General features: G+C 42.2%; 1 protein-coding gene across 3 annotated transcripts in view; it reads right to left on the bottom strand.

The window, feature by feature from the left end:
• lrriq1 (leucine-rich repeats and IQ motif containing 1) overlaps positions 1-19,403 on the bottom strand; it is a 218,750-nt gene that overhangs the window by 119,513 nt on the left and 79,834 nt on the right. For all 3 annotated transcript variants that reach the window (XM_070900197.1, XM_070900198.1, XM_070900199.1), the window contains one exon: positions 18,964-19,091. In XM_070900197.1, the coding sequence (XP_070756298.1) occupies positions 18,964-19,091 (128 nt within the window). The remainder of the gene's footprint in view (positions 1-18,963; positions 19,092-19,403) is intronic.

The following is a 19,403-nucleotide window of genomic DNA, read 5'->3' as shown; positions in this document are numbered from 1 at the left end:
TGCAATCCCAGGCCAAATGGTCCCCGCTCAGTCCTGCTCCCCCTGCAATTTGAAGTTCGGGAGCGGGAGGGCCATTCGGCCGGGGATTGCAGCGGGTCCAGCGGTGGGGGAGGATGCGGTGGCCGCGGGTCCAGCGTGGGAGGGGTAGGGGAAAGGAAGAGGACCTTTCTGGCCCTTTCGGCAGCGGTGGGGTAGCAGTCCTTTCGAGGGAGCAGGCTTCAGCTTGCTTCAGCATCTCTGGTTGCCCTGGCAACTCCAACTTTCCGCCCCCCCCCAGACTAACTTCGGAGAGCGCTGCGTCAAATTCAAATATTTCTTTGGCGAAAGTTCCGATTTTATTTTCTGCAAACGTACACAAAATAATCTTATGTTAACATGTGCGGGTGCCAAATATCCAGCAAGTGGAAAATAGGGGCCGTAATGTTTTATGATGCCCTCTTCTGGTTGAATCATGTTTTCTCTTAAAATAACTTGTTTTATTATATCTTATATATTGACTGAAAAGTGTTTTTTTTAATGATAAAGTTTTACTTAAACATTGTACACAAACAGCTAAGAATAAAGTTTATATACTTTGCACACAAAGCAATTACACTAAAAGAAATTAGGATTTTATGTTGTCTAAATTATACAACTAAAACAAAAAGTAATAATCAGAATAATAGTAAAGATCTCACTGAACTATTTCCTGTACAGCTATTTTATCACAGGAGCAGATGGTGCACCAATGTTAACATCCTCTCCCGATGACTCAGAGAAGGTTAAGATTCAGGTTCAACACAAGAGACATGATTCTCACTTTCTAAGATCACAGTTTTGTTGCTGCACAGTGTTCCATCTACCAGCCCAGATAAAAAATTGGAGAAACCTGTCTCATATGTTCAGCAAATTCAAATGTCATCTCTGTGTTGAGAATAATAGTGTCAGCTGTGGCTGAGAGGGTAGCACTCTCGCCTCTGAGTCAGAAGGTTGTGGGTGCAAGCCCCACTCCAGAGACGTGAGCACAAAGATTGACACTCCAGTGCAGTAGTGAGAATGAGACGTTAAACCAAGGCTGTTCTCTTAGGTGGACATAAAAGATCCCATGGCACTATTTCAAAGGGAGTTATCCCCCGTGTCACAAATGACATCTTTTATGACTGTGACAACGGTACACTATTCTTCTTCATCCTCCTCGACCATCTGCAACCTATGACACGGTTGACCGCTCCATCCTTCTCCAACGCATCTCCACCATCATCCATCCAATCGTAGCCAGAAAATCACCTGCAATGGCTTCTCTTCCCACTCCCACATCGTTACCTCTGGTGTCCACCAAAGATCTATCCTTGGCCCCCTCCTATTTCTCATCTATATGCAGCCCCTTAGCAATATCATCTGAAAACACGGAGTCAGTTTCCACATGTACGCTGATAACACCCAGCTCTACCTCTCCACCACTTCTCTCGACCACTCCATGGTCTCTAAATTGTTAGACGGTTTGTCCGACATCCAGTACTGGATGAGCAGAAATTTTCTCCAATTAAATATTGGGAAGACCGAAGCCACTGTCTTTGGTTCCCACTTCAAATTAAGTTCCCTAGTCACTGACTCCATCCCTCTCCCTAGCACCTATCTGAGGCTGAACCAGACTGTTCCCAACCTAGGTGTCATATTTGACTCTGAAATAAGCTTCCTGCCACATATCCGCGGCATAAGTAAAACCGCCTATTTCCATCTCCGTAACATCGCCTGTCTCCACCCAGCCTCAGCTCATCTACTGCTGAAACCCTCATCCATGCCTTTGTTGCCTCTAGACTTGACTACTCCATCATCATCATAGACAGTCCCTCGGAATCGAGGAAGACTTGCTTCCACTCTTAAAATGAGTTCTTAGGTGGCTGAACAGTCCAATATGAGAACCACAGTCTCTGTCATAGGTGAGACAGATAGTCGTTGAGGGAAGGGGTTGGTGAGACTGGTGACTACTCCAACACACTCCTGGCTGTCCTCCCACATTCTACCCTACGTAAACTTGAGGTCATCCAAAACTCAGTAGTTTGTGTCCTAACTTGCACCAAGTCCCATCACCCATTTCCCCTGTGCTCGCTGACCTACATTGGCTCCCAGTTAAGCAGCGTCTTGATTTCAAAATTCTCATCCTTGTTTACAAATCCCTCCATGGGTTTGCCCCTCCCTATCTCTGTAATCTCTTACAGCCTCACAACCCCACGAGGTGTTGCGCTCCTCAAATTCTGCCCTCTTGAGCATCCATGATTATAACTGCTCAACCATTGGTGGCCGTGCCTTCAGTTGTCTGGGCCTTAAGCTCTGGAACTCCCTCCCTAAACCTCTCTCTGCCTCTCTACCTCTCTTTCCTCCTTTAAGACACTCCTTAAAACCTACCTCTTTTTCTGCCGTAATTTCTTCTTGTGTGGCTCGGTGTCAAATTTATTTGTTTTATCTTATAATACTGCTGTGAAGAGCCTTGGGTCATTTTACTACGTTAAAGGCACTTTATAAATAAAAGTTGTTGTTGTTGTTGTTGTTGTGTCCTGGCCAATATTTATCCCTAAATCAACATAACAAAAACAGATTATCTGGTCATTATCACATTGCTGTTTGTGGGAGCTTGCTGTGCGCAATTTGGCTACTGCGTTTCCTGCATTACAACAGTGACTACACTCCAAAAGAACTTCATTGGCTTTAAAGCACTTTGAGATGTCCGATGGTTGTGAAAGGCGCTATATAAATGCAAGTCTTTATTCATTAATAAATTGGAACTTCTCTTCTTCCCCCTCCCACTTTTTACATGGACCTCCACACAAAATATATTCAAAGAATATTGTAACATTTACACTATTGGAAAAGTTAAAATGTTTACATGCTGCTGTATTTTCATAAAAATCAATTGAAAATTACATTTTCATAGTAAAATAAATACATACTATTTGTAGTTGACCCAATTGCTGCAAAACTCTTACCCGTTACAACTCATTTGAGAAGCACAAATACAATGACTCAAACTTCACTGAATATTTTCTACCTATATTTTTGAAAGATACTGTAACAGTCCCAACCCGCTGTCAAAAAAAATTCCCACCCAGCCCGAACGCGCCTGCTTACTCCCTGAAATGTTTATAAAATTCTTGAAATCTATGCTGAAAAATTTATTTTCAAACATGTCAAAAAGTCTTTTTGCAAAAAAGTAGCATATTTATGTACATGTATTTTTAAAAATTGTATAAATACATGTATTGTATGCTTAATAGTTAAAACATGGTTCTCACTTTCTTTTCATCACCCACATTTAAGAATAAAAAGCTTTATAAAGTTATCAAGCTGTACATGGTCTGGGGAGGGGTGGGGGGGGAGGGGGTCTTGTGCGGGGGAGGAGGGGGAGAAAAACTCCTTTATTGTATAATGTACCATAACTGATGATGGGAGAATGACATTGAACACCTGTGATTGAACCCAAATGCCAAAAAATATAAAGACAGATCACAAATTTTGAAATAACTAAAAGCAGGTATACATTTAAACTAGAAATGCACCCTAAAATAATTTGAATTTTAAAATAGGAAACAATATTTTAGGTGTGACACAAAACTGTTTTCTGTTGCAAAGCCAGCGAGTAGGGCTGTAAAGATTGGAAGTGGTTAGAATTCTTAGAATACTTAATTTATTCCCCGTCGGCCAATATTATTCTGTACAATATACAGAACAAAGTGAACGTGCCAGCTAACTGATCACAGACTGGCTAAATCTGATTTTCCTTCAAATAAAATTTTTTCATTTATTTGAGACAAGAGTATGTTTCAATTTTGCTAATCTTTCCAAAAATTAATTTTGTTTTTTCACAGCTAGGCACATAATTCTCATCTTATTACCCACTACATTTAAATTGTCAAAGAATTGTTAATTTTCACAATTACTTATTAAACATTTCCTCGCATGGGATTTTATAAAGGGACCCTAAAAATTCTCTGTAGTCAGCTATCTCTGCTACTAATTTTCCATGAAATTTCAACCACCAAATAACTTGGATTGCCGTATTCAGTCAGTTTAAATATACAACTTTCAATTAATATCACTACATATTAATTGCAAAATGAAAATATTTGCAGGATCTACCTGATGTACCAGCAGCAGTGGACGATCCAGACTTATACTCAAGCACTAATTAAAATGGAACTAATATTCACAGATACAACAGATGTTTTGTTAAATATTTACTCCCCACTGACAAGATGCAGCCATATCCTAACAGATATAGTAGGCATGAAATATTTCCATTAGTGGAAAAGATAATTCAATGTAGCCACTATTGCTAAATAAATATGCAGAAATTGCTGTCATTTCTATGATGTTGTGAGGTGGTGTAAGGAATCATCATCATCATAGATACAAGAGAATGAATCTTGTGTTTTTATATTGGACAATCTTAAATGACTAAAGAGTAATCATGAATATATACATACATGTTAATGTGCATAAAAGTGTGCTAGACAACCAATTGAACCAGCAGTCTGCATTCAAGCCTAGAAACATTCAATAATGTAGGTGCAACATATGTTTTTAAGGTCTGTAGTAAGGGCACCAGAGTAACATAAGAACATAGGAAATAGGAGCATGGGGTAGGCCATTTGGCTCCTCGCACCTGCTCCGCCATTTAATAAGATCATGGCTGATCTGATCTTGGGCTCAGTTCCACTTCCCTGCCTGTTCCCCATAACCCTTCACTCCCTTATCGTTCAAAAATCTGTCTATCTCCGCCTTAAATACAGTCAATAACACAGCCTCCACAGCTCTCTGGGGCAGAGAATTCCACAGATTTACAATCCTCAGAGAAGAAATTTCTCACCTCAGTTCTAAGGGGCAACCCCTTATTCTTAAACTATGCCCCCTAGTTCTAGATTCCCCCATGAGTGGAAACATCCCCTCTGCATGTAAAGTATAAATGCATTTCAAAGTTTTTGCTTTTGTGTGGATATAATCGTCTGTCCTCCACATACAAAAGATTTTTTATCTGTCAGAACTTTTAACTAGGTTATAAATATTAGGCCAGAAAATGCCACTACAGATTCGACCTCCCAAATCCGGAAACCTCGGCACCGAGACCGTTCCGGATTTCGTGTATTTCTGGATTTCGGAATGTATTTCCGACGTCCGAATTTTGACCTTTGGCACACCTGTATTCTGGGCGAAAAAAACCTGTGTTTCAGCCCCCAAAACAGCAGTAGGTATGGAGACCTGCAAAAAAGGTAAGCTAAAGGTTTTATTTTTTTATTCTTTTTCAGCGATTCAATAATTATGTGTCTTGTGAATGTTTTGTGATTTTTTTACTTTCTGCAATTTTTTTTTGTGTTCTCCCCCTCTCAAGGCCTCTCTCACAGCGTTAATTGTCCTCGGACTAAAGTTGGCAAGGACTGCGGCTTCCGTCGCGGATCCTCGTGCAATGCCGATTTTTACCGCTGGGCCTTTGAAAAATAGCGGCGTGATTAATGGTATTTTTGGCGAAAAATGCCGAAAAAATACCGTTATCACCAAAAAATGAATTTCTAGCCCTATGTGCGCCCTTTAAAAAAATGTCCTGATTTCGGAACATTTTCTGGATTTAAGATGACCCCACCACGGATCTGCCGATGTCCGGATTTTGGAACTCCAGATTTGGGAGATCGAACCTGTACTAGCTTGGGTCAAGTTACTTTTTCAGCTTTGGCAAGTAAAAAGTAACTTACAACTTCTAAGTAACCCTTGTATGTTTATTCTTGGTCTCTAATCCTTTATTGCTGCATTCTTACCAACTTTTATGCTGTCTTTGATCCTTTGGCCGCAATTTCCCCTACCTCGGTGGGTACGGGGCGGCGACGTTAGTGGCAGGTCCTGGCCACACTGCTGGCTCCAGCCCGCTGTCCAAAAAGATTTTCCTCTGATTTGGCTTATTAAGCCCACCCAGCATGTTTCCCGGCCAATTGAAGAAAGCGGATCTGATGAGGTCATTTGATGACACGTCATCAGCCGGTTTCCTTAAAGGGACCACGGCCAACTTTTTTTGACAGCAGTGCTGTCCGTGTTCTTCAGCATTGAGGTGCTGCAAACACTGACAAGCATTGCACAGAGGTGCATGGCTGCGCCCAGGCTCTCAGAACGCAGGGAAGTTCTCTTCCTTTCCATTGGGCAGAGGAGACCACCCCAGGAAACCAACGGGCCTGGATATACATTGCACTCAAGCAGGGTTGGCATCAGAAGGACCAGGCTGCAATGGTGCAAACCTTTCAACGATCTCAGTAGGTCACAAAATGTTACGACAAAGCCACACTCAACCTCATCCTGCTGTGACACTCATCGCATCATCATTCTGCCTTCCCTACCCTACTCCTGCACATCCTTACTCACACCAACTCACCTTGCACTTCCACTCATCCCTCTCTATCTACATTATTACTTCCCCATCTCACTAGCCACCCCTCACACTCACCCTCATCTTAGTCCAATTTTACCAACGAACAACACACAAGGGTAGACACTTGGGTGTTTTATGCAATGTTCATGCAAAGTTTTTGTCAATGTGATGTCACACATTGACCCCTTTATTTTCAACACCTGGTTTTCTTGGATAAATCTGTGTGCACCTTTGGAAGTGGCTTAGTGAGTTGCAGTGAATGGTGAGACATAATGGTACCCCCTTCAATGGTGATGAGTATGAAAGGAATGGCTTAGGCATTGTAAGGATGCTTTATGGTGTTGGTGTTGGGTGGTGCCAACCTGGCGCCAGGGTGTGCAGCGTCAAGTGAAATAACTCTGGCCATGGTGAGGCCATCTCTGGCCAACTGTGCAGCAGTGTGGTCAGGTGCTGATTCCCTGTGTACTGTGCAGCATCAGTTGATTGCGGAGAAGGTTGGTGGTGTTGTTGGTACTGCTGATGTGCCTAGTGATGCTGGTGTTGGGGCTGATCATGGTGGAATTCTGAGGATCAAGGTGAGAGAGTTTCAAGGGCACTGATGCTGATGTCAGCTGTGAGATGGGAACTTTTATGGCACTTTTGCTGCTGTCAAGTAATGAGATGACTTCATGGTCATTCAACGCCCAACCTGCTTACCCGACGTGATCCCCGAACAGCGGGGCAACCTCGTAAAATGTAAAGGTGAGCTCAACATACTTCTTAATGGGCTGTTAACAAGGTCATAATGAATTGCCTCCTCCACCACGGCATGTCGGGTCTGTTCAGCGCCAACAGACCGGACATCGAGGAAAGTCATGTGGCGGTGGGTTGACATGCTGAGAATGTTGTGGATAGCACATTTAGTGAATTGGTCACACCGCAGGTAAGGGTTAGGACAGATAGTGAATGGGTAACCAAGAGACAAGGCAAGAGCAGGAAGGTAGTGCAGGAGTCCCCTGTGGTCATCTCCCTCCAAAACAGATATACCGTTTTGGATACTGTTGGGGGAGATGACTTACCAGGGGAAGGCACCAGCAGCCAGGTTCATGGCACCATGGGTGGCTCTGCTGCACAGAAGGGTGAGAAAAAGAGTGGGAGAGCTATAGTGATAGGGGACTCTATTGTAAGGGGAATAGATAGGAGTTTCTGCGGCCGCAACCGAGACTCCAGGATGGTATGTTGCCCCCCTGGTGCAAGGGTCAAGGATGTCTCGGAGCGGCTGCAGAGCATGCTGGAGAGGGAGGGTGAACAGCCAGTTGTCGTGGTACATGTAGGTACCAACGATATAGGTAAGAAGCAGGAAGAGGTCCTACAAGCTGAATTTGGGGAGCTAGGAGTTAAATTAAAAAGTAGGACCTCAAAGGTAGTAATCTCTGGATTGCTACCAGTGCCACGTGCTAATCAGAGTAGAGGGAGCAGGATAGTTAGAATAAATACGTGGTTTGAGCAGTGGTGCAAGAGGGAGGGATTCAAATTCCTGGGACATTGGAACCAGTTCTGGGGGAAGTGGGACCTGTACAAAAGGGACGGTCTGCACTTGGGCAGGACTGGAACTGATGTCCTGGGGGTAACATTTGCTAATGCAGTTCGGGAGTGTTTAAACTAATATGGCAGGGGATTGGGAATCTATGCAGCGAGACAGGGCAAAGTAATATGGAGTCAGAAACAGATGGTAGAAAGGTAAAAAGCAATAGTGGAAGGCCGAGTAAACAAAGGCAAGAAACAAAAAGAGCCACACTACATCATAATTCTAAAAGGACAAAGGGTGTTAAAAAAACAAGCCTGAAGGCTTTGTGTCTTAATGCAAGGAGTATCCGTAATAAGGTGGATGAATTAACTGTGCAAATAGATGTTAACAGATATGATGTGATTGGGATTACAGAGACGTGGCTCCAGGATGATCAGGGCTGGGAACTCAACATCCAAGGGTATTCAACATTCAGGAAGGATAGAATAAAAGGAAAAGGAGGTGGGATAGCATTGTTGGTTAAGGAGGAGATTAATGCAATAGTTAGGAAGGACATTAGCTTGGATGATGTGGAATCTATATGGGTAGAGCTGCAGAACACCAAAGGGCAAAAAATGTTAGTGGGAGCTGTGTACAGACCTCCAAACAGTAGCAGTGATGTTGGAGAGGGCATCAAACAGGAAATTAGAGGTGCATGCAATAAAAGTGCAGCAGTTATCATGGGTGACTTTAATATGCATATAGATTGGGATAACCAAACTGGAAGCAATACGGTGGAGGAGGATTTCCTGGAGTGCATAAGGGATAGTTTTCTCGACCAATATGTCGAGGAACCAACTAGGGGGGAGGCCATCTTAGACTGGGTGTTGTGTAATGAGAGAGTATTAATTAGCAATCTCGTTGTGCGAGACCCCTTGGGGAAGAGTGACCATAATATGGTGGAATTCTACATTAGGATGGAGAATGAAACAGTTAATTCAGAGACCATGGTCCAGAACTTAGAGAAGGGTAACTTTGAAGGTATGAGGCGTGAATTGGTTAGGATAGATTGGCTAATGATACTTAAGGGGTTGACAGTGGATGGGCAATGGCAGACATTTAGAGACTGCATGGATGAACTACAACAATTGTACATCCCTGTCTGGCATAAAAATAAAAAAGGGAAGGTGGCTCAACCGTGGCTATCAAGGGAAATCAGGGATAGTATTAAAGCCAAGGAAGTGGCATACAAATTGGCCAGAAATAGCAGCGAACCCGGGGACTGGGAGAAATTTAGAACTCAGCAGAGGAGGACAAAGGATTTGATTAGGGCAGGGAAAATAGAGTAAGAGAGGAAGCTTGCAGGGAACATTAAGATGGATTGCAAAAGCTTCTATAGATATGTAAAGAGAAAAAGGTTAGTAAAGACAAATATAGGTCCCCTGCAGTCAGAATCAGAGGAAGTCATAACGGGGAACAAAGAAATGGCAGACCAATTGAACAAGTACTTTGGTTCGGTATTCACCAAGGAAGACACAAACAACCTTCCGGATATAAAAGGGGTCAGAGGGTCCAGTAAGAAGGAGGAACTGAGGGAAATCCTTATTAGTCGGGAAATTGTGGTGGGGAAATTGATGGGATTGAAGGCCGATAAATCCCCAGGGCCTGATGGACTTCATCCCAGAGTACTTAAGGAGGTGGCCTTGGAAATACCGGATGCATTGACAGTCATTTTCCAACATTCCATCGACTCTGGATCAGTTCCTATCGAGTGGAGGGTAGCCAATGTAACCCCACTTTTTAAAAAAGGAGGGAGAGAGAAAACAGGGAAACAGCCTGACATCGGTAGTGGGTAAAATGATGGAATCAATTATTAAGGATGTCATAGCAGCGCATTTGGAAAGAGGTGACATGATAGGTCCAAGTCAGCATGGATTTGTGAAAGGGAAATCATGCTTGACAAATCTTCTGGAATTTTTTGAGGATGTTTCCAGTAGAGTGGACAAGGGAGAACCAGTTGATGTGGTGTATTTGGACTTTCAGAAGGCTTTCGACAAGGTCCCACACAAGAGATTAATGTGCAAAGTTAAAGCACATGAGATTGGGGGTAGTGTGCTGACGTGGATTGAGAACTGGTTGTCAGACAGGAAGCAAAGAGTAGGAGTAAATGGGTACTTTTCAGAATGGCAGGCAGTGACTAGTGGGGTACCGCAAGGTTCTGTGCTGGGGCCCCAGCTGTTTACATTGTACATTAATGATTTAGACAAGGGGATTAAATGTAGTATCTCCAAATTTGCGGATGACACTAAATTGGGTGGCAGTGTGAGCTGCGAGGAGGATGCTATGAGGCTGCAGAGTGACTTGGATAGGTTAGGTGAGTGGGCAAATGCATGGCAGATGAAGTATAATGTGGATAAATGTGAGGTTATCCATTTTGGTGGTAAAAACAGAGAGACAGACTATTATCTGAATGGTGACAGATTTGGAAAAGGGGAGGTACAACGAGACCTGGGTGTCATGGTACATCAGTCATTGAAGGTTGGCATGCAGGTACAGCAGGCGGTTAAGAAAGCAAATGGCATGTTAGCCTTCATAGCGAGGGGATTTGAGTACAGGGGCAGGGGGGTGTTACTACAGTTGTACAGGGCCTTGGTGAGGCCACACCTGGCGTATTGTGTACAGTTTTGGTCTGCTAACTTGAGGAAGGACATTCTTACTATTGAGGGAGTGCAGCGAAAGTTCACCAGACTGATTCCCGGGATGGTGGGACTGACATATCAAGAAAGACTGGATCAACTGGGCTTGTATTCACTGGAGTTCAGAAGAATGAGAGGGGATCTCATAGAAACGTTTAAAATTCTGATGGGTTTAGACAGGTTAGATGCAGCAAGAATGTTCCCAATGTTGGGGAAGTCCAGAACCAGGGGTCACAGTCTAAGGATAAGGGGTAAGCCATTTAGGACCGAGATGAGGAGAAACTTCTTCACCCAGAGAGTGGTGAACCTGTGGAATTCTCTACCACAGAAAGTTGTTGAGGCCAATTCACTAAATATATTCAAAAAGGAGTTAGATGTAGTCCTTACTACTAGGGGGATCAAGGGGTATAGGCGAGAAAGCAGGAATGGGGTACTGAAGTTGCATGTTCAGCCATGAACTCATTGAATGGTGGTGCAGGCTCGAAGTGCCGAATGGCCTACTCCTGCACCTATTTTCTACGTTTCTATGTTTCTATGACAGTCGGATACCGACCCGCTGTCAAAAAAAAACATTTTCCCACTCGACCCGCCAGCGAACATGCCCGCTGACACCCCGAAAAATTCCCCCCTTTGTGATTTGATGCAATTCTTCCCTTTAATTTCTGCAACTATCCATCTATACCATGTATCTAATTTTGTTTTACAACTGCTCTTAATGTAGTATTAGAAAGTGTAGGTGAAAAGTTAATTTTGATTAGCTGGGAAAGCCAATCTTCACACAATTCTAATCACAATTCCCCTCACCATCAAAGTGTAAGTCAGCCATATATTGGTCCACTTGATCATTGTTTAATCACAACTGCAAACCGAAAATTACTCACATTAACACCAGAAGGTTGAAGAAGATTTTTCAGATGAAGGTGATGATGACTAGAATGAATCATATGAGTGCAGTAGAAAATGATGCATTGTGGAATCGAATCTTTAAAATAGTTGTGTTTATTGGAAAGACGCTACCATAACCCAAGGTTTTTGGCTGCTATTCTTAAAATCAGCATTTATTATTTGGCAGAGTGTTCCACATCTATTTTTACTGATGTCATTATTGAAATGTTTTATGTTTACATGATTTGTAATCTTGTCAGGGTAAAAAAGATTTAGAAATAGAATATGAATGGTGCACTGATACAATGTTGAGACAACTGCCTCAGAAGAAGGAAGCAGAGCAAATCTATAGCAATATATTTTTGTCAATATAATCCTAATCTGTCCTAAATCAGCAGTTCATGATTCCACAGAAGGTGCAATCCTCAATCCTGCTCATTGATGCACTCCTGCTTCTATCTGCTGCTGCTGGGCTTAAGGAAGGGAATCACAGCCCCATTCTGCAGACAGGATTCCCTGATCTGTGACAGTCTTTGCCAGATGAGGAAATTCCTGCCTGGACTACAGAGTGCTCTCCGAGACAAAGCAACAATGTCAGATTTGAAAAATGGCTTACAAAACAGCACCTTCACTGAAAACATTGGATGGTTCCGCTATTCCGATGATTACCTGGAAACCTCCAGATCAACAGCTGCTGCCATGTTGTCAACAACTCCATGCAGCATCTTACCCAGGCAAGTACCAGCATAAAGACTCCCTTTTGCAAGGAATTAGCTAAATAGACAGAAGGGTTGTCACTAGGTCAGTCGCTGAGCATTAGTGACAATTAGGAACTGGGAGTCGAAAAGAGGGATAGTTCCTTTTCTCCACAGAGAAGGGAGAAATGACTCCCAGTTGAGGAGCCCAAGGACTCAGATATCAAATCCCTAATCTTCAAAAGAACAATGATTCAGGAGCATCACTCTGAAGGCAGTGGAGATGTGTTCACACATGTGCTTGAGATGATGGATAAATGGAAGAATCCCACTACACATATCTGCAACAACATTTCTCAGGACCTGCTAACACACAGGAGACTGTGACAACTGTGACAACCCAGGAGATTGCTGCAGCATCAAGATGCCAAGAAGAGCTTCTAAGGATATTGGTGGCTTCCAGAGTAGCAACTAACAGAGCTGCTATAGATGCTTTGAACTGGACACTTTCACAGAGCTCCCAAGACCTGTCCGGGACTATTTGGTGTGTATTATCGCTGACCATTAGTACCTCAGAAACTATACACCATTAGTACCTCAGAAACTATACCCAGAAAATGTGAGCTCCAAAGAATGGGCACAGATGTTGCTGTTGCTTTGAAGATTGGTAATGAACACACTTTCTTAATGCCCTCTCCAATGCTTCAGATATTAGCTAAGCAACCATTGCTACCCAAGCGCCAAGCTGGCAGAACTAGTCCCTTTCGGATAGTAGCTACCCTGAAATGGAAGTCGCCTTGGGTCTCTCAGGTTCCAGCAGAACCATCCTCGGCACCCGCCACTTTGGAGGCCAATCATCACAGCCCAAGGATGTCACTGCAGGACCATCATAAGGTCAGAGTATTGGTGTCTGTTGATGATTGTACAGTGTTCAGCTCCAATCACAACTCCTCCAATAATGAAACATCCCATGCTAGCCTAAAGTAAGACCTTTGTTTAAGGTCTTTCAGGCTTTGACTGACGAGTGGTAGGCAACATTCAAGCCACAAATGTGCCAGACAACAGCCATCTTCAACAAATAGTAGTCCATTTTCCCCTTCCTTCAAGGGCATCACAGTCAATGAGTATCCCACCAACATCCTAGGGAGTCACCTCCTGACCCCTCAAAATCTCTCTAATAGCTACAAGGCTCAAGTCAGGTGTATGATGGGAGTACTCACCACTCCTCTGAATGGGGCTTGCTGCAACAGTACTCAAGAAATTCAACACCATCCAGGACAGATCAACCAACTTGATTGGTGCTCCTGCCACTGAACTCAATAGCCATTCCCTCGACACTGTGGCTGTGTTATTCTACAGGATGTAATGCAGCAACTCACCAAGCTGACCTCTTGGTTCCACAACCTCTACCACAAGAAGACATGAACAGCAACATTATGAGAATACCATCAGCTCCAACTTTCCCTCCAAATCGCGCATTGTTCTTAATAGGGCATATACTGCCATTCCTTTAGAATCCTGGAATTTCCCACCTAACACCATCATGGATGTGATATCAGGATAACAACTCTACCAGTTCAAGAAGAAGGTGCATGACTACTTTCTTCAGGTAATTAGGAATGGTGAATAAATGACCATCCACATCTCAGAACAAATGAAAAAGATAAGGGCCCGGAATTTTCAGTGGGTAATAACAGCAAACGAACAGCATTCGCTGTTATTACCCCTTTGAAACAGATGGCAACTTCAGGATTTAGCGCATGCGCAACCCAACGCAGAAATCCTGAAGTTGCGGTCTGTCATTCACTGCTCCGACACTAGCTGCCCCGTGGCCCCCCCGCCACCAACCCCCCCCCCCCGCAATCGCAACCCGCCACATAGTCGACAATCAGTGTAATCAGGGAGATCAGTGAAACTGATGAAAACTTGGGCTTTTCCGCTGTTAAATACCCCATTAAAAGTTAGACCCTGTTGGAATAGGTGTAACTGCGGTTTTAACAGCGTAATGACTGCTAAACTAATGTTATGGCCCTGAAAAACTAATTAAAATTTTGTAGATAGTTTACGCTGCGCTTCATAGCGCCGCCCACTCAGTGATGTCACCAAATGTGCAACGCCCGCGTAACGCTATGTTTGCAAAATTCAGTCTTTCACCTGTCGTAGCGCATGGCGCAGAGACCGACTGGCAGGGGAAAGCAGTCGGTCTATGACGATCCCGAGGCAATATCGTTCGGAGTGCAAGACAAGTGCTGAAATCTCATTTTTCAACTTTTATTTATTTGTTGCAGCAGTGGGGAAGTGTGAGTGAGGTTTATTGAATTTTTCACCAGGATTTGTTTTTTTATCTTTCGGTGCTAGGTTCCCGGCATCCTAGCACAAAAAATTGAATAGGCCTCCAGCACTATCACTCCATTAGCGCTCAAAGAGGGATGTGGAACGCTTCTCTTAGTGCTCCATTCTCCACAGAAAATCACACTTTGTGGTGGTAGACATTGCCCGGTGCTAAAGGTAGCGCCCCGGCTCAAAGTGGTGATACCGAATTTCTAGCCCACATTTAAAAGTTTGTTCATTGTTTTTTCAGGTTTACCTTTACCCTTGTGAGAGCCCCAATCTTTGTTTTGCTCTCCATAACATTTTTAAAAAGCCAGAATAAAAGGAGCTTCTTCACTTTCTGGCTCCCTGTCTGAGAATTCTGCATTGTGATTGGCTGCTCAGGCAGCTTGATGACATCACAGCAGATTGGGCGATTGGGATTCTCACTGCACTACACTGATCTCAATTGCACATTGAAAAAGCCAAACTTCGCATCACAGAAATTGAGAGATCTCTGTGGGAAGCTTTCATCAGGGCCGGCAGTGAACGCCTTTGCTTCGCCGCTGACCGTAAATTATGGGCCATGGATTCTGAACTGATAAACAGTGCTCAAAAGTGGTTCGCAACCATTAGAACCCCCTCTTCTTGTCTGAGACTCTTGTCTGAAAGTTCTGCAGTAGCAATATCCATTTAGAAGTATCCTTGGTGATGAGCGTGATGATGAAGGAATATGTAGAGTTTCCGCTCGGTTGCGCTGTTTTTTACATCACAATTCGCCCGAAATCAGTGTAACGCGCGTAAAAGATTGTTGAATGTTAAATGCACATTACATTGAGCCAAATCAATCTTTTGCGCTAGTTTAAAAAACATCACGCTGAATAGCGTTATGCCAACAAAACTGGCCTCGCCCCCAGGATGAATTAATCACCTTTGGGAGTTACCGCTAATTGTGCTCATTTGTGGGCCTTCGAGGAGGCTCTAAAAATTAAACTGGTTGTTTTGGGTGCAATGGCACTAATAGGCATGTTTTAAAAGCTTTTGAACATTAATTTATAAAGAAGCTGACGACTGTACCCCAATATAATTAGCAAATGGTTCAGTATATTTTTTTAAGTAATTTTCTGTAATGTGAAATCGGTTTACTCACAAGTGGTGGATTGATACTGCAATTAAAAATGCTGATTTTTTGTGATAAACACATTTTCAGCTGGATTAATCAAACTATACCAACTTACCAAACTTAAATATATCAAGAAATATTTTTTAAAGCAAATTTTTTCCCCCAAAAACTACATTTTAAAACACTGCCTGATTGTGCTGGGTCCTGGAAGGTTTTGCGCTGGCAATATGAAAATGAGTTTGAACTGAAACACGAGAAAAAAAAACACAGCTCAAAATGGGTGCAACTTGTGCCCGGATTGCTGATTGCGCCCAAAGCAGAAACTCTACCTCAAATTCATTACAGAAAGCTTAGCGAAGAAAGTCATCTGATTTTTTTTTTTTAAATAGTGGCATTCGAACTTTTATTTTTGTACTTTTCTTGGTGTTCCTTTCAAAATTCTCATTTTAAAGTTTTACTGAAATTGTGGCCCCTTTACAAATGGGCCACTTCAGGCTGATTTTCACTGGAGTGGAGTGGGTCCCTATAATTCTGTCAAAATCGCAACTTGTGCAAATTCAGGACTATAAATATCAAATTAGTTGTTCCTTTAACTGGGTGAGGGTGAATTTATATGATAAATACTATTTCAAATGTTCGGAATTCACGTTCTAGGGCATCCTTAATCTCAGTAATCAAATACAAACGAACATTCAAAATCCATTAGGAGGAAGATGCAAATTGCTACCATTAACCTTCTAAATAACATGTGAACGTTACAAGGCTACTTAGAACAACATCCATTTACTATCACATAGACTATCAGCCTCAGGTCAAATATAATATCTAAACAAGTACTTTTTGATCCAGAAATAACAAAGTTACTTGCAATGAACCCATTGGGAAAAAAAAAATCATCCATCAGATTTAAAACCGATTCGGAGGAACCACTAAAGTTTTATTATGTTGCACCGTATAGATAAAGAAAACTCAGCAATTTAATAGTGTTTCATGTTTTTCATGCAATTGCAAAGATTTACAAAATTACCATGACTTTTCCAGAAAATGGGACCGTTTAAGGAAAATTTCAAAAAGTTCCTACTTCTGTTTAGCATCTACTTTATAATTTGTCCAAAACATTTTTATTAATGCTTATTCATCACTGATAAAGATCGGTTTCTGTTTAAACTCAACTTTCTAGTTGTCAAATTTGGGATGACCTACATGCAGAGCTTCACTACATATATCACAGGAAATTTTTTAATTGATTCTGAGCTTTTTCCCTTCATGTTTTCAGTCACAGATCTGTTGAGACATTCCCTAAAAATAAAAGAGCCAAGGATTTAATTGGTTTTGCTTATCAAATTCCCTTGTGCATTTGTTTTAGCAAATAGTGTAGACGAGAGAAGAAAAAAAACACACAATAAGTATGGTCCTTCCATGTTAACTGAACACTAGATGACCCTGGATGGGAATAAGCACATTGTAACAATTATACTCTTGTTTGGGTGTTTAGTTGGACATACCAATGGTGACAACAGTATCGGACATCTTTGTTATTTAGGTAGTGGTCTACCTTGACACTGATATTTTCTTATTACGTCAACATTTGTTGGAAAAATCGAAGGTTATCGATTGGGATTGAGCTGGAGTGAGTATGTAACTTTATTTTGAGGCAAATGAGTCAATTTAACACTTTAATCTTCCACCTGACCCCAATCCACCCATTTTTGGGGGTTAAAATCCCCCCCCACCCTCCCCATGTCTTTGTCAACTCTAGGTTGGACTATTCTAATGATCTCCTGGTTGGTCTCTTATTCTCTACTCTCAACAAACTTCAGCACATCGAAAGCTCTGTGCCCATATCCTAATCTACACCAACCCCACTTGCTCCATCACCCATGTCCTTAGTGACCTTTATTGGCTGTCAGTCCCCAGGATAGCACAGATCTACTAGGAGCCACCTTATACTTTTCCTTCTCACCTAACAATCTGGTCATGCTGGATCACATTAAATGAAGGCATCTTGACTGCTCTCTAGGAAGCAGAAATTCACGTGTATGATCATGTTGCGATGGTCACGGACAACCTGAACATTGATGGAATTGAAGTCCTTGCCGTTCAGAAAAGACATGGGATTCTGTAGAGAAGTCTTTAGAGTCATATGGTTGCTAATAATGTTGCCTCCTCTTTCTACGGCCCTGATGAACAATGCTAGATAAATCTAAAAGCTGCAGGTTGACTGATGTCGTTTGTGGCAGTTTCAAATGAGACAGAAGTATAAACTGCTGTTGTGAACTTGCCAGCTATGGTTAGTGCCATCCTTATGGTGGAGGTTGGCTGCAGTCATTTTCGAGGAGATCACACAACTCTTGCCATTGTCTCCATAGTGAAGTAGAGCCTGTGAAGCCAGATTTCGTCCAATACTCTCAGGTAGATATGCCTCTGCCTCACCTGTCATCCTCTTCGTCCTCCAAATAGTACAAAGGGATGCCCATTGGAATGCCTTCAATATAATTGTGGTAACTAAATATCTGGCAGACAAAACTTTCTGTATGCCACCCAAAATACTTAGCCAAAAACCTCAAAAAAATAAGCTGACAAAAATTAGCACTGGAAATACTACCCAGCAGAAAACAAATCCAATTTTCTGGGATTGTTCTCAGGGGAGAGCAGGCCCACTTTTAAATGATGACCTCCTATCAGCCCATAAAATACCTATCCAATCACTCACTTTATTGGATAAACACAATGTCCCGGACATTCCTAGCTAGAATTACAGGATATTCCACACATGCCAATAATACTCCATTACAGTAGATACAAATATTAAAAAGAAGCTTGCACCGTTTTTATCAAAAGTTAAATGAACCCATCTTGCAGTCCAACCGAACGTTTGAGTGGCTCAGAATAGTCAGAGATCAGTGAGACCGATCTCCACTTGAGGTTTCACCCCCCCACCTCACCCCACCACCGCTACATCTCCAGCACCTGTTCTGTCACAGCGCCAGTGATTGCTACAGGAATAGTTTCTATTCTAGGAGTTAGTTGGATAAGAGCAGGCTTTTATTTGTGCACTTTGTCTTAGCATACTATGGCATTCTATTTTGTGGTCATTCTTCATTGCATATTTTAAATTGCATGGTGTTTTAGCTTTGGCATCTTTTCTTTCCAACAAGGCCTCCTAATTGATCTGCCTCAAAACCAAGTGGGCCATTCTATATAAACATTTAAGATTAATTAATTACAGTATTAAGAACATACATATTAATGACAATCTTTATCCAACACATGAATGAATGGAGTCCAAAAAGGTGAACACCACTCTACTTGCTAGGCATATAAAACTCAATCTTAGAACATTTGTGTTATACTTGCATAGTTAGTGTTATTTCAAATCTTACCTGTTGTGAGAAACAGAGAGATGTTGAAGCATTGGTAGCCAGTATTCAGACAGGGCTTTCAGAGAGGAGATGCTATTGTCATCCAGATATAACTCCCGCAGTAACACATGATTTCCAAATCTGGGTAACTGTAGAAAAGATGACAGAATCCTGGAAAATTGCATATATCTGTCTTGTATAATAAAAATGTACCTGCAGTGATCATATTGTCTGTAAATTAATTTTTAATTGAACAAGTATCTTTTAGTTGGTTATTTTCTGCTTTGGTTATCTCACCAATCACATTGCATGAAAATCCAATCACTTTCTACAAAAATGGCCAAACACATTACCAAGAAAATTCCAGCCGCCATGACAATGCCTGCCCAAGCTCAGATGGAAGCTATAGATAACATGATGGCTTTCATTATACTATTAAATAGTGTACAATTTCACAGGGA

Source organism: Pristiophorus japonicus, chromosome 15, assembly GCF_044704955.1.
Source record: "Pristiophorus japonicus isolate sPriJap1 chromosome 15, sPriJap1.hap1, whole genome shotgun sequence".
NCBI lineage: Eukaryota > Metazoa > Chordata > Chondrichthyes > Pristiophoridae > Pristiophorus > Pristiophorus japonicus.
Note: the sequence above shows the minus strand (reverse complement) of the source record. Positions and strands in the feature narration are given on the sequence as shown.